The following is a 27,791-nucleotide window of genomic DNA, read 5'->3' on the forward strand; positions in this document are numbered from 1 at the left end:
CACTCTTTACATACAAAGAATCCTTTTAATTTGGCAGCAGTATATGCTCCTCACAGAAAAGAAATAATTTGACTCCTATCGAGTTTATCAAATCTACCAATTCCGTGGCGATTTAGTGTATGAGAAAATCCCAGAATCGACACGTCCTCGGTTAGGGTTATTAAAGTAGTTCCTCCAACTGATATTGAATTATAAAAACTGGCTATGTGATTATATGTATTATTAAACTGGCTATGTTTGATCCTATCACCCGTAAAATTTGCCCTATTTATGCTCAGGTACTTCACGGAGACTTAGCAGCAAGAAACATCCTCCTCGCCGAAGACAAAGTCGTAAAAATTTGTGACTTTGGGCTCGCCAAAAGTATGTACAACGATGACAATTACAAGAAGCAGGGCGATGCGCCTCTTCCAATCAAATGGATGGCGATAGAATCAATAAGAGATCGACTATTCTCAACACAATCAGATATCTGGTCCTTCGGAATTGTTCTCTGGGAGTTCTTCACCCTCGCCAAGACTCCCTACCCAGGTATGGAAGCTGAGAAACAGTATACAAGGTTGATCGAAGGCTATAGAATGGAGAAGCCCGAATTTGCAACTGAAGATCTTTACAACATTATGCTCCAATGTTGGAAAGCCAAGCCGAGGCTTCGGCCAACATTCGCGGAGTTGGTTGAGAGCATTGGAAATTTGTTGGAAGAGAGTGTCAAGATGCATTACGTGGACTTGAACACGCCTTACATGGATATGAATTTGCTTATCAAGCACGATTACTTGAAAATGATGTCAGCCCCTGACCACGAAGCTCTCTCCTCCCCTTCTTTATACGTAAATACTCCATGTTTGCCCAAGGTCAGCACTACCGATGATCGGTATCTCTGCATGACTCCATCAACTTACAAAAATGATACGGATGACGTATTCCATCCTAGAGTCCCTGCTCAAGAAACGCACTTCGAATTTCCCATACCTCAGAAACATCAGGTCCACTCGGACTCCGAGTCAGAGGCGGTGGAATTCGCTCCGATGCTGAAACCCAATGAGGATGATACGTACTTACAACCGATAAATGTCGCAGAACGCCGAGCGGAATTCACCAGACAGCGACAAGCGATGAAGACGAGCGCGGTTCCTGTGAAGAACTCTATGGAGAGGGACTCCGGGTACTGCAACACCCCACATAATTTAAAAAGCTTCGATCTAAATGTAGGTGATGAGAAAGATCATATTGATGATACGGCGAGTAGTGATAACAGGAAGGGCGAGTGCAATCCTGGACTGATCAAAACTCAGGATAACTACGTTAATATGCCCCGGAATAAGAATGATCTGAGGAGGGATTCTCCGGATAGTTTCACCAATCCCAGTTATATTCTACTCAATGTTGAACAACAGCCTGGAATATCGGGTGTGTGAGTTTGCTTTTTACAAAAGCAAATTCACTCATAATATTCCACTGAAATTGTAATTGCTTCATGATGAATGTCGATATAATTGTGAGATTGAGTAGCCATTCGTGGCTTGTATTATATTTATATATTCTTTGGTGCCACGGCTGGGATTCATCAAGACCTAGCTTAAAGATGTTCGCGAGAGGAAGGCGAAGAATTAGTTAAGAGGAGATATTCTTAATAATCCCTACGTATGCAAGTTGTTCGCACCGTTCGATGGTCTAGTCGTGAGTCTGCTCCGCCAAATGGTGACAACATTCGGATGAGAATGAGCTCAGAATCCCTGACGCTGCAGCGCTGAGGAAGACATCGAATCTTCAGTAGGATGCAATCGAAGCCGCATACGGCGATAACAAACATGAGTACAATCGTAGGATCATTAGAACTCAAAATAATGGGAGTAATATATAGAAAAGTATGACGGATCCAAGAAGGCAGGTTTCTGGTAGTCTGGCCGACCCGTGATCAATGTTAACTGCTTCGGATTCATATCCGTTCTGAGCCCCGGACATTGAGTTTAAGTTTACTTGTCTAATAGGTTAATCTTGATTATCAAGAGTATTCTATAATAAATGTCAGCATGACTGAGGATCCTCGTCATTATTTGTAAATTATGTATAGAAAATTGCATCAGAACTCAACGGGTCCAAATTCTCCTTATCGTAGATCGATTTTTTCTGTCGTTGTCCAAAAATTATGATGACTTCTTAAATTTGATCAAATTGTTTAACTCATCCCATTGTTGCGAAATGCCCATAACTTAGACAAAAATCGACCTCTTTTAGTTATTTTTTAAAATTACAATTCTTTGGACAAACGCTTCACACAAAAATGAATAATACTTTTTTCCGTTCCTCTATTGATTGCTTCGCACAACTTCAAAAAATCGACTTGTTTTCGAGGTTGAACTCTATCCAATTGACTGATACTTTATTGTGAAAGGGTATCTCCTCCGGCTGTCACAATGTCATTCAATTGATTGATATTTGTTGCATCTCTTGTGGTTCTCTCACTAATAGAATTCAACCGAGTTCTACAATCAGAACAGATAAATTTCCATCTTTTCTGAATCACTGCTATGAATTTCCGTGAGTTCTCCATTTTTTCTCCCCCTTAAATGCTGAATTGGCAAATGTTGAAATAATAGTAGTGACAATGAGATTATATCATAGAGATTGTTTCCCGTTGTCGTGAGAATGTCTCCTCGTACGATTCTGGATACACCGGTGCTGTTTGCATATACATAAACATTTTTATATGATTACATGAATCAAATATCGATAGACTTGCCAGAAAATCGTCAAGTTTTATTGATTGTGGGATTATAATATTTTTCCACCGTCATGGTAAGAGGAAAAATGAAAAGCACTAATCACTTAATGTTTTTACATATCTAAGGATAGAAAAACAAACCATAAATACTTTTCACTTACGTGAGGTAGTACATAAGTTTATGTAAGCGACTGTAAAATTTTATACTTGTAAAGTTTCGATATCTTCATTCACTCTGATAGAATAAGGCACATCGTGAATGGTAGTTTTATTATAAATATTTTTACTCCTTTTTATAATGTCTGTCATCATATTTTTTTCATATTGGATCGACCTGTATGTAAACGTATGGATAAATATCAAACTATAAATCTAGTACTTTGGATGTTTAATTACTTTTATTAGTTATTTACCTTCGGTCCGAGAGAAACTTGTTGAATAGTTGATCTCTGGATGGGTACTTGTTGTTCATGAAGAGCTTCACACGTTCCCAAATGTTCCCACGATTATGTGCGAACAGCCAATAGCGGGGAACCAGAAGGCAGCGAACTGGAGTCATCGATACAATTCGACGATTCTTCATCTCCTCTCCTGTATTGCAGTAAATGTAAGTAAAAGCACGTAAAGAGTTCATAGAAAAGCCAGAAAATTTAATTCGAAAAATGTCTCAGTTTCCAGTGGTCCTATAAAAAAGAGTGGCGGAAAAAATATCCCCCCGGCCACGGATATCATCCCCGTTGCCCTTTTCTCTGCGGGCCTGCCAAACACCCCTCTCCTTTTTTTTATGTACTAACACAGCGGGGGTCCAGGGGGCGCAACGCCTTTGGCGGCCTCCAAGGGTAGAGCCCTTGGCATGGTCCGTGGCGAAGCCCCGGTGGGAGGCTGGGAAAACACCCCCCCCCCATATAAAACAAAAATTATTAATTTAAATTTTCTTAAAACTGTGAATGTAGTGACTAATTCAATGAAAATAAATCCTGTCTTTTGGAAATTTTCATTTCAAATCAAAATATGTCTGAAATAAATTAAAAAATGAAAAGCTAAGATTTATCTTGGGAATTTTTTTTCCAGTTTTGTCTCCGGGATATTATTTCCGGGATTCAAAAAAAAATTGTGTGCATATCCCATTGATAAGCCGATAAATCTTCTAGTGAAATGATAACAAAATAGTACAAATTTTGTTGAATCTCAATAGACATCTCAAAAAATTCCCATTTTCTTTGTTTGTTGATATTATGTCTTTTTCAGGTGGTAAAATATCCGCATTAACTGTATTCACAAAGGTGAAAATTACCGAACATAAGTTTCTTTCAATTACCTAAACCAAAACATGCTCCTCGTTGAAACTCGCAAACTTGCATGAATCTTGTCCTAACTCCTTCAGGATATGTATGCTGGGATATTGATGGTTGTCTCATCAAAGCCGCAGCCACATCCGTTATCTCATGCCATTGATTAATCTAATTGCAATAATATTTTTAAAAATTCACTCATATGATCATGAAGTAAGAGAAAAGAATGGAAGTGCCTGAAATTTGGTGAATTATTTCATTCACGTACAACATCTTGGAGAGTCGTTGTAACGACACTGTGACGATCCATATCTACTTTTTCTTGTGGTCCGTTAGCAATAATCGTTCCTGCATAATCTGGAACTTGGAACTCGTTTAATCTCTCATCATCCTTTTCCTAAGAAGATACAATCAATGAGATTAGTGAATGCACCAATATTATGCACAGGACATTACCAAAGTATTGTTAACGTTTGAGGTTGTTCGCAGAGTGAAACAATTATCAAACGCGAACTGTTGGAAGGGCGAAAAGTCTTGGGAATTAAATAAAAAATATAACTCACTATTTACTGAAATTATATTTATAATTACACATAAAAAATGTTATTTCACCCACTAATATTAATACAAAAATAATACTTAGTAAATGATCGGATAAGGAACCGCGAGGAATGACAATTTGAACTGTGCTCGATGAAGATGGATTTTTAACTAACTATTGGGAAATTGTCGAAATGTTTACGGAAATTTGGAAAAACGGAAGGGATAGATTGAGGAATGATGGCTCGTTATTTACAAATGGAAAGGAATGATTTCATTGGAGAAATTGTATTGAGCGGCAGAAGAGGAGGTCCAAAGGTCCAAGAGGTCGAAAGGTCGGGGAAACACATGAAGGATAACCGCCTCCGCAATAAAAACTGTAAACTGTAAAGGAAGTAACGTTTGAGGATTAGAGCGAAGTGGAAATGAAATTTTGAGGAAAGGTTGTTCACGAAGGTAGACAAACAAAATAATCCTTCCGGAGAAAGTATAAAAAAAATCAATCTTCTGCCGAAAACATCCCAACTGATATTTCGCGTCGGAAAACAGATAATAACATGGAGGGAAAAGAAGACAACACAATGGTTGTCGAAACGGACATAACTACGACAAATTCCATGTTGTTTTACAATGACACAATTCATCTAATGTATTTGGCCTCACTCAAGTGAGTACAAGTACGAGGAGAGAGAATATCGGTAAAAAAAATATGTGTATAAAATATATGCACGACAGAAGTGAAACTTCTTAGCCATAGATTGTTAAAAAATTTTGTCTGAATTTTTTGTGATTATTTTTCCCACCCAAATTTCAGCCAATAGAATTGCACCATTTGTTGATATTTTGTATAGCCTACCTCGAATATCAGCGATTATTTTTCCCATCCAAATCTTGGCCAATAGGATTGCACCATTCGACGTTATTTTATATAGTCAACACGGTATTTCAGCGGAAATTCTTGGAAATTTCACTGGAAATTTTGCATGTTGATATATATAAAAAAAAAAACAAATGTTGAAGTAACCCTCAATTGTATCTGACAGATTAAATGGCAATTCGTTGAAAATTATGTCTCATGGTGCAATTCTATCGGCCAAGATTTGGATGCAAAAAATAATCCCCCGAATACCACTCGAACTTCGAAATTATCTGATATTTCCCTCAAGGTTCCCTACAAACAAATAAGCTCGTCAAGTTTTCCAGAAAAATCACTCGCGCTTCGCGCTCGTGATTTTTAGACTGGAAAACTTGACTCCTTCATTTGTTTGCAACGAACCTATCGGGAAATATCCAATAATTTCGGAGCTCTTGTGGTATTATATGCGATAATTTTTTGATAATTCTGCGGGTAGGCTATATATATATAAAAACAAACGTTAACTTAACCAAATAAACCCCTTGTCAAACTGACCGATCATTTTCCTTTTTTCATTGCTCTTTTCGTTTTATGGCACAATTCTCTTTGCCGAAATTTGGATAGGAAAAACCCAAACTCCTTCATTTGTTCGCAACGAATCTATCGGGAAATATTCGATAATTTTGAAGCACTTGTGGTATTATATGTGAAAATGAACAGAAAACAAGGAATTTGCTGTCAATGTATTTTTGAATTGGGGGAATAGTGACACCGAAGCCCATTTAGGACAAAAAATCAGGAAATTTACGATTTCATTGAAAAATCAAGGAAATTGATCTCCAATATTCACATGAGAGTATATATTTAAATAAATTACGAAATTCTCACTTTCGTACCGCTTCAAATTCGGAAATTCTACTGAAGTATAAGTTAGACCGGAGATTTCATGATTTTCAAATGTGTAAAAAGCGGTTGATGCCACTGGATTGGTAATTCCCAGTGATTTATCCCGATATTTACAAAAAGGTTTTATTAGTATTGTTCATCATATTAACAAAATGAGTCAGTATCTTACTCCGAATCTATAGCGTTTTCGTTTCTCTCCCATGTCTCTTCCCGTCCGACTGCCCCACCACGCGCGCCATCCCCTCCCTTTTCCTGTCGCTTTTTCGTTACATACGATATTCGATTTACAGCCCAACGAGCGCAAAAAAGTTTTACTTCAAAATGATAAAACCAGACCCGGTAATTGGGTTCGGAATGCCGCCTCTCCAATCTCTTTAAATTTAAATGAATCATCCTCATATTCTCCTTTCTGCTCATCCTAGTGTTACCTAATTTCAATGAGAAAAAAACATTTCGGGGATGCACAGGACAAGACTTCCTCTTTCAACTAGTCACTCTGACAGCGGGACTGCTACTGAGGAATGGCTTAGTCGGTTGACGGACAAACCCCCCGCATTGCGTGTGACGCCCTGCCTCGCCTGGGGTGAGGTACTACGATGCCGCTGGGGTTTCTCAACCTCCAGCCCTGATCTTCTGCTTTAGTCAATCTTTGAGAAAGCTGCGGTCGTCAGAATCACTTTTTTGGCGGTGGCTATAATTACTTTATGTCATTGCGGCCGAAAATGCGTTTCTAGTCGCGCCAAGTGAATAAATTTCTCTCGATATGACAACATCTATAAAGGTGTTCGGAAATATTCCTGAGAGAATGTAAGAGTATTCGTTTATAAAAAATCGGTTGATAAATAGTTGTGGTGGACAAACACTAATGTTTAACATGTGTTATTAGTTAAATCCTACGATTATCGATGAGAGTGATGACTCTCTCAAAGAATGTAATGTGAAAATCTACATAATGCCATCGAATGATAAATTGTATTCGTCTAAAGGGACATCGTGAAGAACCCAACATGTGGAATAGCTTTCGTCATGAAAGAAAATGAAACAAACGCGTTCGCTACAATTACATATTGGCAAGCCAAAAAAACAGATAATTGATGGCAGAGCCAACAATTTGAGTGAACATTTTTTTGAAAAATAGAAGGGTTAATGGAGAAAAATACATGAGCGATGGCGGACACTGCAGTGTAAGCATCCCTCCCTCGGCGTAATACTCACTAATTTTTCACTTTCCTGGAGACAATTTTATTGTGGAATTCGGGTAGAATTTCACGGTTTTACTTCCGCCCCACAATTGCCCTGAGAGAAAAATATCATTTAGCCAATTAAATATTCTTCTGACAAGAATTTAAAGCAGATTTTCCAATGCAAATTTCAGGCAATTGGTTTTTTGAAAACCAATATGATTGGCAAAATTATATTTTCCTCTCAGTGTGTTTAACTTGATAGTAATTTTTTCGTATTGTTTTTCCGGCGACTGTAATTGGAGTCATCAGCTTATATTACTATTACCCTAGAAACTTCCAGTTCGGTCCTGTCAGATTTTCGACTGGTGCGTGTGCTTGTAGAATATCTTTGAAACTTCTCCGGATTGTATAATTCATATTTCAGATGGCCACACATTTCTTGTTCAAAAATTACCATATGCTCAATCAACCGACATTTCCCAGCTAGTAGAAAATAGACATAATTTACCATTCCTTTTCCATCTCCTAAAAGTATCTTTAAAATAAAATTTCCATAATTATCTTTCTCAGAAATGGAGAAGGTGCATACTTACCTCATTCACTTTGAAGTCCTTTATTTTACTGAGAATGCAACACTCTCGGACAGTGAATTCATCCCAACTTTTGAAGTAGTTGAAGGTCACTAAGGCATCTTGGAGAACGTTCCAATTTTTCAAAAGGGTCTTCTTCAGAACTTTATCAAAATCCGACTTAGTGATGTACAACAGATCTACAGGAGCTATTAATTGAAAAACGCTTTTAATTTCTGTTGGCAAATAGAATAGAATAGACTATAATTTGACGATTTCAATACTTATCGTGGAGACTGTTGTTGATCTCGGGAGAGAATGAAGAAGGGCTATTTCTCCGAACATATCTCCGGAGCATAAAATGCCTCCAGAAATTTCTATCAGGTCATCTTCCATTGATGATTGAAAATAATTGAACAATTAGACACAAGCTTTTCAATTTTCTAATCGCAAAATCAACAGAAGACCTAATGCATTTGCTAAAAACATGCGATGGACTCTCGTTTCGGAAATTATAAATCTCCGCTCATTTTTTCACAGTTGTTTTTGAAGATTCAGCAATTTTGTGGTGCGATTCTTTAAAATCAATATCCCAATATGAGAAAATATCTATGTTCGGTTGTGCACCGAAGTCCTCGTCCGCTCACACTCATTCGCACCGCTCATAGGATGGTTATCAGTAATCGCGCACGGATGACTTACCGCCGGAGATCGGTGGTCAATTAATTTGGCACCTAAGACGCCACGTCCTTAATAGATCGGCGATCCTTCGGGAAGGTTCCAGTAAGCTCTAGTGGCCCAGAATTGGGGCCATTGCCGTCTCTGGGCCTGTGACGGTTATCAGTTCACTTCCGGATTCGCATGCGATAGCATCTGATATCTCATTTTCTTTGCTCCGCTCTCTATAATATTTTCGACGATCGCTACTTACAATTCTAGTGCGCTCAATTATTGTTTGCTCAGCTCGTCTTCATCGCGACATTCGTCGTAATTTGTGCAGTGTGCGATTTGACATTTACTTTAATAAAAAGTGACTTTATTTGACCGACGTGCACGTGCAATGGTTTCCCGACCTTCACATCATCCTCCCGTAATTCACTTTTATCTCGCCCATCTCTGAAAAGCACTCCCCAAACCAGATCCCGCATCGAACAATATATGTTAACTGTTTACATGACATATTCTCTTACCTTTTATTCTCTAATGATTTCTGTGCCAATTTCCTGCCATTTTTTCTTTCGAATGGGAGCTTTCTGATCGTTCAATTCGCAGTTTCTAATTTCTCGAATTAGGAGCAATCAGTATTATAGGAAAGGTGGAAATTCGAGATTTTTAGATAGTATGGATGGATTAATCAGTTCATGGTTGAATTGATCTATGTCCCTGTATGTTCAAGTTGGTTTCAAAAAGCTCTATCTATTGTTGTTAAGTATGCTTGAAATGGTCAGAAACAGGGACAAGATTGAAATTGAGGAAGAAAATAGATTTTTCAAACTTGACATTAAAAATTATTGTTCGGACGTGAACTATATATAAAAAAAAATTAAGACGACCTTTTATGTTTCTCAGGTTTTTTCTGATATACTATAAGTAATTAAAATCCCTTGGGGTTCAATTTTTGGACGTAAGAGTCATTAAAAGTCACAATTTATCTCGTTTTGGACATCATATAAAAATTAACTTGTACAAAAGATTATTTTCTTATCTCAAATTTCTTCAGTGGAAAGCCTTTTCCCTAAAAACCCATGACAGTCATAAAACGTATCCACGGAGACCGCGTCGAATTTTTCCTTTTTTTGTCTCTTGAGACCTCAATAAAAGATTCAACATACTTTTCATCTAGTTCACAGACTAGGGCATATTTTTCTGCTTTCCCGTAGTTTTCGACCTATTAAACTATTTCTCTACCCTCTCCCTTAAAAAGGATAACCCTCTTCCCTCACTCTCTTGTGATCTAAGGCGATAGAGTTTACGAAAAATTTCTAAGTTCGTTACTAATTAAGACCTCCTTCGAGACAAGGCCGTCGAACTTGGTCTTTTCCTAATCAATGTCCGTTGTGTTTCATATGTCCACTTCCATAGACTTTAAAATTCCATTTGATTATGATCATCTTAAAAATAAATAATTTTGAGTGAATCGCGTTTATTTTTTCTATTTATTCTGAAATTTTAATCAGAAACAATTTCGTGCTTCCGGTTCACTATCCGTTCGCAGCTGTTCAGGACATATTGTTGCCGTACCTATTGGTATAACTGAGAGTTACAACCTCAGAGAAGGGTCCAGTAATTATTTATTATTTTTATTAATTTTACAGAGACTATCGCGGCAACTACTCCGAGCAATTATTATTATAACAGACTTTTTCATATATTAAAATATCAATGTTAGTTGTTTCATAATTACTACGAAATGCTATGAGAATCTCCTTGTTTTCACTACAATCAACGATAATATCCATCAAATGTCCTCACCAAAAATCCATATCGTACGCTATAGCATCAAATACATACAGAAAAAACTAATAGTAAAATATAAGACTAAAACGTGTAAATTATGATTTTGAAAACACAAATTACATTTGCACAAGATGTAAATTACGAGTTTGTAAACGTAAAGTGCGATTTCTAAAATGTAATTGACCAATTTTAAAGCGTATATTAGGATGTTACGTGGCCCGCACCTATTCATTTAAATAATGAGACAGAAGTTGCATAAACGACAGATAAATTCGTTATCATTGATGCCGTCAAACTTCTCAATTGCTTCCTAGAGCCCAACCCGTATAGTTCCACTTGGAACACGCCTTTTCCCTTAAGTGAAAACCACCCGAAAAAGTTTGTGTCTATCGATTTCCATCATCGCACAGGGTGACTGATCATTGAGACATCCGACAATTTATAGGACACATCTTGCTTAAATTGACATCAGGAAAAGAGCGGGCTAATCCGCTACTTTGACTGGCCCTAATGAAAGCGGTGAACTATGCATTTCCACTATCGTTAAATCGGACACCAATAGTTCCTAATAAGGAAGTTTTCCCTAACCGATCTAAAAGGAAAAAAGGGGAAGATTCTACACACTATATTATCAATTGGCGCGCTTTTCTCATAATAAAACGGGGCTCATTCCGCAGAAAAGGCAATTCGAAAATCATCATCAGAAGGAGCTGTCCCAATCTACCTGCGGCTACCGAAGACACCCCGTCGTGTAATCCTCCTACCTGCAATTGACTTATGATTGCGGTTAATCCGGATTGTCCTTATCATTTTAATGATTAGCCTTCCGAGTGAAGTGGACTTTCCCTCTGCACCGCCCCGTAAAATCATCTAAAACCCCTCACGGAAGCTCCAACATCGTCAACACATCTTCAAAGTGACCAGCTTGTTCGCCTGAAATCCGGGATCACGAAGACATTGCACTGATTGCTGCCGCGCCCCTCCAATCAACCGCCTAGTCGAACGAGCCCCACATCGGTCAAACAACCCCTGGAGACCGCGACAGGAGCATCAGTTTCGTATTCTAAACATTTCCTTCAATTTCCCCAATCATTCTACGTTTCAATCACAATAACCGCTATCCTTCTATCTCTCTTCTCTTCCTGTTTTCTCTCCGATAGTTTCCCTCCTGGGTCTTCGCGAAATCCAGTTATTGTTAATCAATAATAACATGTTTGATCTAGTCTAAATTTTGGTCTCTCTTTTTACGTTCCTACGCCGTTCATTATCGGCGTATTTCAATACCTTATCTCGAATATCACAATCCCTAACAGTAGAAACGTAACAACCCATTTCAAACTGGTTTTGCATTGCGATTAGTGATGGTCAAGTAAGGGTTTGGAGATAGACATCTCGTCTCTTCCGCTGTCTTATTAGCCACAGTAGTCCACAACAAGGATTTTGTTGTCTTCAAAATCGTAATGCACGTCTTCAAAATGGTAATTTACGTTTTTTGAAGTGACACTTCTTGGCGCTCGTTGGGCTGTAATTCCAATATCGTATGAAACGAAAAAGCCACAGGAAAAGGGAGGGGATGCGTGCGTGGTGGAGCGGTCGGACGGAAAGAGACATGGGAGAGAAACCGAAAACGCACTAGATTCGGAGTAGGAACATGGCTCATTTTGTTAATATGATGAACAATACTGATAAAACCTTTTTATCAATATCGGGATAGTTCACTGGAAATTACCAATCCAATGGCATTAAATGCTTTTTACACATTTGAAAATCATGAAATCTCCGGTCTAACTTATCCTTCAGTAAATATCCCGAATTTTAAGCGGTACGAAAATGAGAATTTCGTAATTTATTTAAATATATATTCTAATATGAATATTGGAGATTATTTTTCCCACCCAAATTTCAGCCAATAGAATTGCACCATTTGTTGATATTTTGTATAGCTTACCTCGAATATCAGCGATAATTTTTTGAATATTTTGGTAAACAAACGACACTTAACCAAATAAACCTCTTTTCATATCATGGCACAATTCTCTTGGCCGAAATTTGGATAGGAAAAATAATCCCCTGAATACCACTCGAGCTTCAAAATTATAGAATATTTCCCTCTAGGTTCCCTGCATACAAATGAAGTCGTCAAGTTTTTCAGGAAAAATCACTCGTGCTTCGCACTCGTGATTTTTTAGCCTGAAAAACTTGACTCCTTCATTTATTTGCAACGAATCTATCGGGAAATATTCGATAATTTTGAACCACTTGTGGTATTATATGTGATTATTTTTCCCATCCAAATCTTGGCCAATAGGATTGCACCATTCGACGTTATTTTGTATAGTCAACACGGTATTTCAGCGGATATTCTTGGAAATTTCACTGGAAATTTTGCATGTTGATATATATAAAAAAAAACAAATGTTGAAGTAACCCTCAATTGTATCTGACAGATTAAATGGCAATTCGTTGAAAATTATGTCTCATGGTGCAATTCTATCGGCCAAGATTTGGATGCAAAAAATAATCCCCCGAATACCACTCGAACTTCGAAATTATCTGATATTTCCCTCAAGGTTCCCTGCAAACAAATAAGCTCGTCAAGTTTTCCAGAAAAATCACTCGCGCTTCGCGCTCGTGATTTTTAAACTGGAAAACTTGACACGTTCATTTGTTTGCAACGAACCTATCGGGAAATATCCGATAATTTCGGAGCTCTTGTGGTATTACATGCGATTATTTTTCCCACCCAAATTTCAGCCAATAGAATTGCACCATTTGTTGATATTTTGTATAGCCTACCTCGAATATCAGCGATAATTTTTTGAATATTTTGGTAAACAAACGACACTTAACCAAATAAACCTCTTTTCATATCATGGCACAATTCTCTTGGCCGAAATTTGGATAGGAAAAATAATCCCCTGAATACCACTCGAGCTTCAAAATTATAGAATATTTCCCTCTAGGTTCCCTGCATACAAATGAAGTCGTCAAGTTTTTCAGGAAAAATCACTCGTGCTTCGCACTCGTGATTTTTTAGCCTGAAAAACTTGACTCCTTCATTTGTTTGCAACGAATCTATCGGGAAATATTCGATAATTTTGAACCACTTGTGGTATTATATGTGATCAATTTCCTTGATTTTGCAATGAAATCGTAAATTTCCTGATTTTTTTGTCCTAAATGGGCTTCGGTGTCACTGTTCCCCGAATTCAAAAATGCATTGACAGCAAGTTCCTTGTTTTCTGTTCATTTTCCGGGAAATATGAAACAGAAATTGACTATTCCATTTGGTTCCTCCACGAGATCCCGAATTTTCAATGATAAAATGTTCTGAAATCTTCTTGTGTGGCTCAATAAAAATTTCCGAAAATTATCTGTAGTAATACCCCAAGACCTTCAAAATTATCCGATATTTCCCGAGAGTTTCGTTGCGTCCCAATGAGAGGGATTAGTTTCGCAAAAAAACCCGAGCGCGAAGCGCGAGTTCTCGGGTGCTCGGGTTTTTTAATCTGCAAAACTTATCTCGGTCAGTGCTACTCAGGGAAACTGGAGGGAAATATCCGATTAATTTTGAAGGTCGAGTGCTATTTGGCTGGATTATTTTTTTCATGCCAATTTCAAGCAATCAAATGTGTGGCATTTCACGTCATGTGGTATGGTTTTTCACTGGTAGTTGTGGCTCCCAGCGTATATTTTCGGTCTGCACAAAATGCAGAGAATTGTTTCCAAATTGTAGCTTTCCTCTTCACCGTATTATGAGGAACATTTTTTCAAAATTTTTGATCAATAATGTCCCAGGATCCTCCTCCAAAACTGCTCATGTCGAGGTAAAGTCTTTGAACTTGATTTTTTCTAATGTTAGTTTTGGGGTTTGAAACGCGTACAAATTGTTTATCCGATATTTTCATTGCTTAGCAACAAATAGAGAAATATCCGAAAAAAATCCGAAGTAAAACCGTTTTACTTGTACCACGTGACGGGAAATGCCACCATTTGATTGGTTGAAATTGGGATGAAAAAAATAATCACAAAAAATTCAGACAACAGTTTTTAAGTCTATGGCTAAGAAGTTTCACTTCACTTTTTTTTTAAATTCACGTGTTTTGAAATCATGAATTACGAGATAGGAACTCGTAATTCAAGTTTTCAAACTCGTAATTTATGTTGTTTATACAAGTAATTTACATGAAAATCACTGTGCGTAGAATGGTGTAGAATATTTTTTCGGCTGCACCAAATTATGGCAATAGGTTTCCATGTATTTTATTTTCTTAATTATTTTGCAATTTACGGTGGTATTGAATGTTGCACGCAATCATTCAAATCACATAGAAGTTAACAATTCTGCCTTTGTGAGTTTCCTTCCCACTCTATCAAAATTGAGTATATTTTATGACAAACTGTCATAACCTTTAATACCATCGTCGGTTGCAAAATAAAAAAAAGAAAATAAAGAAGAAAATGATAAAGTCTAAATAAAATCGATGAGGATATATTATCAAATTTAGATGTGGCTCAAAAAATTTGGTGTGACATCCTCCATGTTTATGAATTCTTTTAAAAAAATCAAGTCTGTCACATTTAGCGAACTGGGAGGTTTTCTCGACTTTCTTGAAGAATGTCGACGTTTTCCATGCCAGAAACAGACCAAAAATATGAATATATGCCATTGGAGGGCGAAAACACAACGCTTTTCCTTCTTTATTCATGAAAATCTATCGAATAATAGATTAGCAATGCTCAAACCACTATAAAACCATTGAAAACAGAGCTGATAGTGGAGTCCCTCCGCTCGCGAGATGTAAAACTTCGTAATGTAAAACTGAATCGATAAAACCGTTAAATTTGATTATTTGTATTGCACTGGGTGTCGTTCTTGGCATGAAACTCGTTATCACGGCTTACAAATAAACATTTGTTGCTTCACTTAATTATTATCTTCGAAATGGTAAATACAGTTCAACCAAATCTTCTGTTCTCGAATAAATTTCGCTTTAGGTATCTGATTTCAATGGTTTCCATTGATAAGTTATTTCTTCTTCAAGTTTTTACGAGCAAAAAAATTTTGTTTGGCTTATATCCATATCAACATCTGTTGGGAATCAAATCACGCGAAGTTACAATCTTTTTTTGGAAATGAAATTATTTCAAATTATGTTTAAGAATTTTCCTTGACATCCATTCAAATAATTTTTCTCCCCAACCAGATGTAGTGGAACTCAATTATGGCTAATTCCACTGTTCTAGACATACAGTAAAATTCCAAATTCTTGCTGTCATTCTTTTCGGGTCTAGATCGTCTAGATCGTCTAGATGTTTTTATGGGGCTAATCCTTACTATCTTTTCACTCGTTATTTTATTCGATAATTTCGTTGTCCCATGGGCCTTCTTTACACGGTGCCATTATTGGACTTATTTTTGCATTTATTACACAGATAGTAAGATAATCAGTTAGTTACACTTAACGGTCGGATTCTTCCAGACAGACGTTTTTGAGGAATCTTTTCCAAAAGACGCCAACCTCTCTCCCTAATTGCACCTATCCAATGATGATATGGTCTGTCCCATCACAGGTAAGTTCACCAATCAAATGGCATTGCTAGAAAAGTTTTTGCTCTTTCATTTTTCCATCCCTCCCACTTGACATTGTCCATGCTGTCTCCAAAATTATTCCTACCCCTCCGTATCATCCCAACCGCGAAATAGTCACCTCATCGGAGGTCTTCAGTTTTTATATTTTGTCTATAATAAATTCACATTCAAGATAAAATAGTGAGTGATGATTCAAATCTCTTCCCAACGTTCCTTTCATTTATCCAACGAATTTCCCTCATCACAATAACTGCACTAAGAAAAATTCGGCATATAGCAAGAATTTTAAAGACTGTTCTATATAGGCCAGAACTCTGAACCTTACACTCCTATGTGTTCAAAATTGAACACAGTATGGAAACAATACAATACAATGTGCTTGAAGAGGTTCTTGAGATAAATAGTTGACATCTAAATGGCAATATAATTTTCAATTATGTTTTTTTGTTGCAAATGGATACTATTAGAAGGTAACTGTTTCCTTCGAAAATACCGAATTTTTTTAAAAACCTATGTGCCGAGTATCACAAGATTTGGCACTAGATCGTTATTCCCCAGTCGACTATGTTTACTTTAAACGTATAATGCAACCCTTTCGCAAGTCCCATTAGAAGTTGCAGTACAAATTCTGCAGAAAATCTGAAAAAGTTGCGGAGATTGTTTTGGATGTACTTTTGTCAATAAAAATCGCTATCCCATTCTGAGAGAGTCAGAGTGAATAACGTGTCGGTTTACGATGGACTACTTTACATATACATGGAAATTTGTCGAGAACTGATGCAGACATTCTGTGAAGTTTTCAAGACAAATTCAAAATTCCAATTCAAAGAAATCTAAATTCCGAATCGATTTTTCCATCAAAAGCAATAGGTATTCTGAACGATTTTTCTAATATATGATAAATATTTCAATTCACCAGTGACAGCATCTCTTTCCACCCGCGTCAATGAAACTTCTCCGCTAATAATATAATACAAATAATAGGCCGGATCATGCTGACGTACTATCACTCTATTTCTTCCGAAAGACAAATATCCACAAATAGCACTCAAGGAATCCCTCACATCCTCAGGATATTTTCTGAAGGCTCTCAAGGTCTTTATTAAATCAATAATATAGGATTTATCCTCTCTAGTCCTTGCATCTGTTTGAATCAAAAGGTGCGAGCGATCCTGCAAAGGCAAAGAATCATCACATTTAATTTTGCATTCAATGTAAACTCATGATTAACGTTCGTTTCATGTATTTAGTCAAAGATATTCACCTCTAACGTTAATCGTTTCTTTTCCGGCTTTCTGCGCTCCGCTAAGGCAATACTCATATCATCCTTGAGCTCCTCAACATCCACATCTTCGACAAACCAATCTATGTACTCCAGCACTCGCCTGACTGCCGAGCGAAATAAATGTTTCCCCCGTAATCTCATGGCCTTAATGGAATTGAGGAATCAAAATAAAATTCTCTTGCTTTAGTAAAGCGAGATTTCATTACATCTGATTTAGAGGTGGTATTACCTGCACGGGTTTTTTTTTTCTTGGTTTGACGAAACTTATTGACTCTCGCAATGAATTTTTACGATGCATTTCAGAAATTTGTGTTCAATTTATAAAAAGGAAGGAGAAGTGGGCACAATTCACATGTGAGAAACACTAATTTTGAGGCTCTTATTATTATGTCAATAAAATCGATTAAGGATCTGCATTGCCATATGCCGGTTTGAACGTAATTGTTCAGTTGGTAAAGCACACATGCTACTTACCTGCACCATCAAACTTTCTAAGAAGTGTTCCGTCGCGGAATAAAATAATTTTAAGTACAATTTCTAAAAACCCAGTTTTTAATAATTTTAAGTACAATTTCTAAAAACCCAGTTTTTTAATAATTCTAAGTACAATTTCTAAAAACCTAGTTCTTAGAAATTGTACTTAAAATTATTTTATTACTCGTCCTTTCAAAAATTTTAGTCCTTTAAAAGATTGTAATATTGCTGTTGTAAAGGATACATTGTCAAGTATTCCGTGAATGGAAAAAAAGCTTTATTCCGGTTAAAATTGTAATCTTTAGAATATTTCTCAAAATGCAAAAACCTTTTTGTTTTCTTTTGTGCTCTATTTCTTCCAATTCCGGAAAATATTTCATTATTCGTGTTCTTTTATTGTACTTTTCTACAAATCCGAGACAATTATTTAATTATTCTATACTCTTATTACGGTCATCAACTGTCCTCTCTTTTAAAAATCTTGGGAAAAATATTCAACTGGTTCAGAGTTCGGGTCATTTATTACAATGACGGTCACTCGGATAGTTCAAACCCAGACACGTCCCAAACTTGCCTTTTCCCCTTCCACTCCCCCCTTCATCGACTACGATACACTCGTATAGACAAACGAATGAAAATGTTCTTGTACGTTTTTTTATCAAGTAAAATTCACCAAATTTTTCTGCGCCGTCCACGCGGATTTTGAATATATTGTTACGTCGTTGGCCGTTCGTAACTAGGTGGCATTGCGCACCTGGCGGTCAATTTAAATTCTAGTATGTCCCGTTTAATTTCATTAATAATTTAATTATTGTATTCTTATTAATACTGCGTAGCAAAACACGTGTGCTCTGGTGAACAATAATGTCTCTGTTGAAACTCAATAACAGAGTGCTTATTCATGAAGAATAGGATACATAATTGAAAATAAACAGTTGAAAATGTTGAATTTTGGGGTTTTCCCCAGATACAAAATTCACTCGTTCCAGAGTTTTTATATTTATTGGTTAATTGTCGTCAGAGCCTTTTAGTTCTGACTTTTTATTGCTGCACTTTTCCAAAGGGGATTTTTCCAAAAACCATGTGGTGACCAGACCTGGTCAAAGTGGAATCTCTTAATGGAGATTCAGGGGGTGAAAAATTTATTGCCTTCTACAAGTAGAGGTGAATCGGGGCCTGACGAATAGTTTAGTTTTCAGTCTCTTCGAAAACTTCATAGAGTGTACAGTGTCCTCTTGATAATTTGAGTACAAACAGTATATATTAAAGTTGACTATTAAAATTCTATTGTGTTCTTCCATTATTTTGTTCCTCATATTCCAACAGGTTATAGGACCAGAATAACGCATTTTATTTCTGTCTATTAAATTATTAATATTTTTTTTTAATCACTTATTTAGTGATAATCATTAATAGAGTGATCTAGTGATGCTTATCAATATAGTGATTTAGTGATAATTATTAATACAGTGATTTCATTTTAAAAATATATATATATATAAACAAATAAAATGGAGAAGGCGACTAGATACATCAAACCGTTCAATGGGGAACGTTATAAGATGTGGAGAACGCGAATAGAGTATTTGTTGAAGGAATTGAAAGTAATGAAGGTACTAGACACGCAGCCTCCCAAACAGAAAATACTGCAAAAAGTGTGATCGTGGCGCATTTGGCGGACTCATTATTGCATTTGGCGAAACCGGAAGAATCAGCCAAAGAAATGATGAGCAGACTTGATGCGATTTACGCACGAAAAAGTCTAGCATCGAAGATGGCTATCCGAAAGAGAATGCTCACGTTCAAATTAAGGGGTGATACTAGCCTCCTTAAACATTTTTCGGATTTAGACGAGTTATTCGAAGACTTTCTGGCTGTTGGTGGCACCTTGAGTGAAAAAGACAAAGTGGCCCATATGTTACTGACTTGACCTAATACTTACGATAATGTTGTGACCGCAATTGAACAGTTATCGCCGGATCAATTGACTCTTGCGGACATTAAAACGAAATTATTAGATTTCGAAACGAAACGGCGTCAGAAACTTCAGGACACAAGTTCTAAAGTTTTACAAGTCGAATTACAAAAGGACAGATCATACAATTCAAGGCCACAAAACAATCACCAAAACAAAATGAAAAATCCACGAAAATTCGTAAAATGTTATAATTGTGGAAAACGAGGACATGTGATGACAAATTGCCTCTTCAAGAAAAACAATAAGCCGAAACCAACTGGCCCGAAAGGATCAACCGCTCACGCAGCAGAAGCAGAGGAGCCCAGGGAAGCAAATGCAGTCTCAAGTTTCGCTTTTGTGGCAGGAGATCATTTATTGGAATCCAAGATAAATAATATATCTTTTATCCTGGACTCTGGAGCAACTGACCACATCACCAATAGGGTGGACCTGGCAACCAATTTCCAACAATTAATGACACCAGCAAAAATTGCGGTTGCTAAAAATAATCATTACATTACGGCAATGAAGCAAGGGAACTTGGAGGTGACCAGGGCATCCCCGGAGTACTAGAGAACGTATTATACTGCCCTGAGATAACAAATAATTTGTTATCAGTCTCAAAGATGCAAGTAGCTGGATACACCATCATCTTCGATGAAAATGGTGTCAAAGGAGGGTAAGACGGTGATGTGTGGTGAGTCAAATAGAAATTTGATTATTGTAAGGTTTAAATTAAATTCGAGAACGGCCAATATCGCAAGTAGGAAAACAAATTATCAATTATGGCATGAACGATTGGGACATATCGGTAAGCAAAAGTTTTTAGAATTAAAATCAAAAGGAATGTTTCGAGACATCGCGATTTTAGATCCAATAATGCCAGATGAGAAACTTTGCGAGGCATGTATAAAAGGCAAACAGTCAAGATTACCGTTTAATAAAGTAAAGGATAAGGAACATGTTAAAAGACCGCTATTTATAGTTCATACAGATGTTGCGGGTCCTGTCACTCCTCCTACGGTTGACGCGAAAAATTATTTCGTTTTATTTATTGACCAATACACTCATTATTATGTCACTTATTTAATTAAATATAAATCAGATGTTTTTAATATGTTTAAAGACTTTGTTGCTACAAGTGCAGCTAGATTTAATTCAAAATTAGTAAATTTATATTGTGACAACGGGCGAGAATATTTATCGACTGAAATGAAGGACTTCTGTACTGCGCGAGGTATTAGGTATCACATGACGGTCCCTAGAACCCCACAATTAAATGGTATGGCTGAACGTATGGTGAGAACCATAACGGATAAAGCCAGGTCAATGGTGGTTGGGGCGAGTTTAGAAAAGGAATTTTGGGGAGAAGCAGTTCTTACTGCTAGTTACCTTATAAATACAATGCCAACGAAAGCATTAATGTGCAGTAAAACCCCATTTGAAATGTGGCATGATAAAATGCCAGAGCTGAAATATTTGAGATTATTTTTCCCATCCAAATCTTGGCCAACAGGATTGCACCATTCGACGTTATTTTGTATAGTCAACACGGTATTTCAGCGGATATTCTTGGAAATTTCACTGGAAATTTTGCATGTTGATATATATAAAAAAAAACAAATGTTGAAGTAACCCTCAATTGTATCTGACAGATTAAATGGCAATTCGTTGAAAATTATGTCTCATGGTGCAATTCTATCGGCCAAGATTTGGATGCAAAAAATAATCCCCCGAATACCACTCGAACTTCGAAATTATCTGATATTTCCCTCAAGGTTCCCTGCAAACAAATAAGCTCGTCAAGTTTTCCAGAAAAATCACTCGCGCTTCGCGCTCGTGATTTTTAAACTGGAAAACTTGACACGTTCATTTGTTTGCAACGAACCTATCGGGAAATATCCGATAATTTCGGAGCTCTTGTGGTATTACATGCGATTATTTTTCCCACCCAAATTTCAGCCAATAGAATTGCACCATTTGTTGATATTTTGTATAGCCTACCTCGAATATCAGCGATAATTTTTTGAATATTTTGGTAAACAAACGACACTTAACCAAATAAACCTCTTTTCATGTCATGGCACAATTCTCTTGGCCGAAATTTGGATAGGAAAAATAATCCCCTGAATACCACTCGAGCTTCAAAATTATAGAATATTTCCCTCTAGGTTCCCTGCATACAAATGAAGTCGTCAAGTTTTTCAGGAAAAATCACTCGTGCTTCGCACTCGTGATTTTTTAGCCTGAAAAACTTGACTCCTTCATTTGTTTGCAACGAATCTATCGGGAAATATTCGATAATTTTGAACCACTTGTGGTATTATATGTGATTATTTTTTTCATCCCAATTTCAACCAATCAAATGGTGGCATTTCCCGTCACGTGGTACAAGTAAGAGAGTTTTACTTCGGATATTTTTCGCATATTTCCCTGTTTGTTGCTAAGCAATGAAAATATCCGATAAACAATTTGTACGCGTTTCAAACCCCAAAACTGTCATTACAAAAAATCAAGTTCAAAGACTTTACCTCGACATGAGCAGATTTTGAGGAGAATCATTGCAGATTATTGATCGAAAAATTAAAAATCATGTTCATAATAATACAGTGAAGACAAAAGCCGCAATTTGGAAACAATTCTCTGCATTTTGTGCAGACAGACAATATACGCTGGAGAAGCGACAACTACGAGTGAGAAACCATACTATATGACGTGAAATGCCACACATTTAATTGTTTGAAATTGGAATGATAAAAATAATCCAGCTAAATACCCCTCGACCTTCAAAATTAATCGGATATTTCCCTCCAGTTTCCCTGCGTAGCACCGATCGGGATAAGATTCGCAGAAAAACCCTCGCGCTTGGGGCTCGGGTTTTTTAACCTGCGAACCTTATCCCTCTCGTTGCTACGCAACGAAACTCTCGGGAAATATCCGATAATTTTGAAGGTCTTGGGGTATTACTACTGAAAAACTTGACTCCTTCATTTGTTTGCAACGAATCTATCGGGAAATATTCGATAATTTTGAACCACTTGTGGTATTATATGTGATTATTTTTTGCATCCAAATCTTGGCCGATAGAATTGCACCATGAGACATAATTTTCAACGACTTGCAAACTCAATAGTAATAGAAATGGGATTTAATTCATATTCAGAGTGTTGCTATAAAAAATACAATTATTATAAACATTTGAATAATTTTTCTTCAAGTCGGTGTTATTAGTGATGGCTGCAGAAGAGATGGATGGCTGTGGTAGTGGAGGAGGGAGGGAGATGGAATTATTCATCATATTCACTTCATTGAGTTCATTTTTCCGTAGCTTCTTTACAATGGCTTCGTGGTGCTTCTGATCCAGTTGAAGATAAGGCTGAATTGAATGAGTACTTGAATGGCCAGTAATTTTGATAATCTGCTGTTCTCCAACCCCTGATTTGGCTAGATTAGAAACAGCTGTCGCACGACTTGAATGATTTGTCATTTTTTTGGTTCCCACATCAAGTCCAGCCTTCGACGCTGAGTCCTTCATCCACTGCGCGATCATATTGGGGCCTATAGGAACATCTTTATACCAGCCACTACTACCTGGATTTTTCCAGCTCGGATTTGGCGTAAGAAAGAGTCTATCTGTCTTTATTCCATCAATTCTTTTCTCCTGGAGCTTCCTAAAAAGTCTTACTGGACACCTACTCGAGACTTCAATGTTCTCAGTCAACCATTTACTATCGGCACACTTCTTGCTGCCACCCTGCGCAGTTTTGCTGAAAATCGGATTGTATTCGATTCCACCTGTCGAATCGCCTCCATTTTTCATCTCTTCTCGGAAGTGATATATCATAGCCTTCGATGCTTCACCGCCTCGCCAAGATAACTCAACTGAGATGATCATGAACAATTTTGTTTGTAATCCTTCAGGTGTTTCTTCATTCCAGACGTCAATCATTGAATCCCAATCGTCCTCTCCCAGAGCTGCTGCACTTGCCTTGCGTTTTTCTGGTATGGATTGGAGAGCCTTACGTTTCGCATCATGAGCCCCTCTAGCTCTCTTGAAAACAGCATCAGTAAAAGGATTAATTTTCACGTTGAAATCGGTCGAATATTTATCCTGAAGTAATTTTGCAGTTTTATTCCACATTATTTTCACAGTCGTTTCCTTGTAATCATCTCCGTCAGACTTCTTCATATTGTACCCCCAGTCTTTCAAAATAGCTGCCAGTCCCTCTTCAGTTGTATCAGCTCTCAACTCGTAATTTCTCACCTTACAAAAGGCAGAAAACTGATTCCAAACTGACGTTGCCGACTTGATTGTGTTGATCGGTACATTTCCCTTCACTTTTGCATCGATCGTCTCCAGAGAACAATCCCCAAATCTACTCATTTTCTATTAAACTTTTCCAGTAACCGTAATAAAATCCAATCTGTCAGATACAATTGAGGGTTACTTCATCATTTGTTTTTTTTTATATAGGCAACATGCAAAATTTCCAGTGAAATTTCCAAGAATTTCCGCTGAAGTACCGTGTTGACTATATAAAATAACGTCGAATGGTGCAATCCTATTGGCCAAGATTTGGATGGGAAAAATAATCGCTGAAATTCGAGGTAGGCTATACAAAATATCAACAAATGGTGCAATTCTATTGGCTGAAATTTGGATGGGAAAAATAATCCCCTGAATACCACCTGAGCTTCAAAATTATAGAATATTCGATAATTTTGAAGCACTTGTGGTATTATATGTGAGTATTCGGTTCGACTGTTTATGTCCATATCAAAATTGCTAGAGGAAAATTTGATGAAAGATCATGGAAAGCAATTTTAGTTGGATACGTACCGAATGGCTATAAAGTGTGGGATTATGAAAAAGGAAAATTTGCTGTTGTTAGGGACGTCAAAGTTGATGAAGTCGATTTTATAGAATCGAGACCCTCTATGAGAAATGATAAAGTTGAAAAAACCCATTCAATTGGGGAAGAACTTCATGGTTTTGAAAGTGGTGAAAACACCACGGTGGAAACACCAATGGAGATCCGCAGCCAAGTTGAGCTGATGGACGAACATGAAGGCGTTAGTACAGAGTGTCCTCTATCACCCGATGAAGAAATTCCCCCTACAGAAGTCAACTGTAGAAGAAGTGACAGAATAAGAAATCTTGCGCCGATTTCATACGACGACCGTAATATGCCAGAATATTGCGTTTTATCTGCCCAACTGCTATTAAATAAAATTCCAAAAACGTTTCATGAAATTAAATTTCGCGACGATAAACATGAGTGGGAAAAAGCAATTGAAAATGAATTAGATTCATTACTGAAAAATAAAAAGTGGACACTGGTTTCGAGGCCAAACGACAAAAATATAGTTCATTGCAAATGGGTTTTCGCGATCAAAACCGATGAACACGGAAATGTAGCAAAATATAAAGCTCGTTTAGTTGCGCGAGGATTTTCGCAACAGTATCTTGCTGATTACAATGAGACTTTTGCACCGGTAGCCCGAATTACAAGTTTTAGATTGATAATAGCTTTTGCTAATCAATTTAATTTATTAATCCATCATATGGATGTGAAAACGGCTTTCTTGAACGGAAATTTGAATGATTGATTTACATGAAGGTACCGGAAGGGATAAACTGTCATAAAGGTCAAGTTTGTAAATTAACTAAAGCTCTTTACGGTTTGAAACAGGCGGCTCGCTGTTGGTATGAAGTTTTTGAGCACGCTCTTAAGACAAGAGGTTTTTCCAATTCACCAGTCGATCCATGTATATATATTTTAAATAATGGTGATATTAGAAGTAATATTTAGTTAGTATTACACGTTGATGATCTGGTAATTGTAACCGGACATTTAGACATTATGAATGATTTCAAAACCTATTTAATGGATCAATTTGATATGGTTGATTGGAAGGAAATAAAATTATATTTGGGAATCAAAATTAAAAGAGAAAATGATCAAATAACGTTAGATCAAAGCTCTTATATCAGAACAGTTTTGGAAAAATTTAACATGGCGGAGTGCAATGCGGTGGCTGCTCCTATGGAGAGTCGATTAGATTATGTGGCATTGAACTCGGATGCAAATAATGATTTGCCATGTAGAAGTTTGATTGGGTGCCTAATGTATCTGATGGTCTGTACTAGGCCCGATTTAAGTGCATCAATCAATATTTTGAGTAGATATACAAATAAAAATAATGATGAACTATGGAAATGCTGTTGCATACCCCTATATTTTACTTTGTATTTTACATTGATATTTCTATTTCCCATTCGTTTATTGCTTGGGGTATACCCCAACTACGTCTGGCCCAACTCTTAGTCCTATCATAAACCCTGGCGCCACTACGAATTATTTCCATTTCCCATTTCCTAAAAGCTAGCATCTGCATCCCCAAAAAATAGCCATGTCTCCACCCATCCCCTCCATTTTTCCTCCTCATGCACTCAGGTAAGGAACTGAGTACCGTAACATTATTCTAGTTAGTCAGTAAGATCCCGAATTCCATTGAGAGCACTGAGTCTACTCAAACTTCAGAAATCTCTTCGAAAACACACATACATATTGTCACAATACCTACACGTTGAGTGAATTCCGAATAAAGATCAGTTTTTATTTGAATATAAATTCTGTGTCTTGAAATTTATTACGGGAATCCAACAATGCCTCAAAAGGGTGCTAAGGTATTTAAAAAGCACAGTGGATTTAAAATTGGTTTATAAGAGAGATGAGTTTGTTAATGTGATGATTGGGTATGCTAATTCAGACTGGGCTAGTGATGAGAATGATAGAAAGAGCACGACAAATATTTAAATTACATATTTAAATTATTTGAAAACTGTACAATTTGTTGGAATACAAAGAGACAGTTATCAGTAGCAGCTTCATCTACGGAAGCTGAGTACATGGCCCTATTTGAGGCAGTCAGAGAAGCTCTGTTGTTAAAATCACTAGCAGATAGTATTCAATTGAAAATTGATGAGCCCATAGTGATTTATGAGGATAATAATGGTTGTATCAGCATAGCTAATAATCCAACCAATCATAAAAGAACCAAACATATAGATATTAAGTATCATTTCTCGAGAGAACAAATTTGTAATAATCAAATTAAATTGGAATACATTTCTACAGGACAACAGTTGGCGGACATTTTCACAAAACCATTGCCTGGACCAAAATTTGTGGAGTTGAGGAATCAACTGAATATTGAGTGAAATTATGTATATATATAAGTATTATGAAATGGTCTGATTGGGTTTTTCTGGGTTTCCCCAATACGTTGCAGCAAATGCTGGACCATATGTATGTGCTCCCAGAGATTAGTCAAGAGGCACTTAGATTATTTGAATTTTTGATATAGTTGAAATATTGTTATATTCTTTCTATATAATACTTTGATTACGGAACGATTAAATTTTGAGGGGGTGTGTTGAATTTTGGGGTTTTCCCCAGATACAAAATTCACTCATCCCAGAGTTTTTATATTTATTGGTTAATTGTCGTCAGAGCCTTTTAGTTGGGACTTTTTATTGCTGCACTTTTCCAAAGGGGATTTTTCCAAAAACCATGTGGTGACCAGACCTGGTCAAAGTGGAATCTCTTAATGGAGATTCAGGGGGTGAAAAGTTTATTGCCTTCTACAAGTAGAGGTGAATCGGGGCCTGACGAATAGTTTAGTTTTCAGTCTCTTCTAAAACTTCATAGAGTGTACAGTGTCCTCTTGATAATTTGAGTACAAACAGTATATATTAAAGTTGACTATCAAAATTCTATTGTGTTCTTCCATTATTTTGTTCCTCATATTCCAACAGAAAATGACAACGTACAAAGGGAGTTAATACAAATATTGGTCGCCTGTGGATTTACCGTCGTTGCCATAAACCCATAAATTCAGACGTAAATTTCTTGAGAATGGTCCAGCACAAATCCCAACAGATCTTCC

General features: G+C 36.9%; 2 protein-coding genes across 6 annotated transcripts in view; one reads left to right on the forward strand and one right to left on the reverse strand.

Moving 5' to 3' along the window:
* Positions 1–3,100, forward strand: part of LOC135167356 (vascular endothelial growth factor receptor 1) — an 82,148-nt gene extending 79,048 nt beyond the window's left edge. For all 5 annotated transcript variants that reach the window (XM_064130477.1, XM_064130485.1, XM_064130510.1 and 2 more), the window contains exon 19: positions 279–3,100. In XM_064130477.1, coding sequence (XP_063986547.1) covers positions 279–1,418 — 1,140 coding nt within the window. In that variant the 3' untranslated portion in view covers positions 1,419–3,100. The remainder of the gene's footprint in view (positions 1–278) is intronic.
* LOC135167391 (uncharacterized) lies at positions 2,927–17,770 on the reverse strand. Its single transcript, XM_064130543.1, has 10 exons — positions 17,637–17,770; positions 17,387–17,551; positions 17,039–17,294; positions 8,357–8,461; positions 8,097–8,281; positions 7,823–8,038; positions 4,286–4,414; positions 4,044–4,185; positions 3,139–3,316; positions 2,927–3,059 (listed from the first exon to the last, which is right to left on the reverse strand). The coding sequence occupies exons 1-10, from the start codon at positions 17,703–17,705 to the stop codon at positions 2,927–2,929; spliced, it is 1,578 nt and encodes a 525-aa protein (XP_063986613.1). The 5' UTR covers positions 17,706–17,770.
* Positions 17,771–27,791: the final 10,021 nt, after the last annotated feature.

This window comes from Diachasmimorpha longicaudata, chromosome 1 (assembly GCF_034640455.1).
Source record: "Diachasmimorpha longicaudata isolate KC_UGA_2023 chromosome 1, iyDiaLong2, whole genome shotgun sequence".
Classification (NCBI taxonomy): Eukaryota; Metazoa; Arthropoda; class Insecta; order Hymenoptera; family Braconidae; genus Diachasmimorpha; species Diachasmimorpha longicaudata.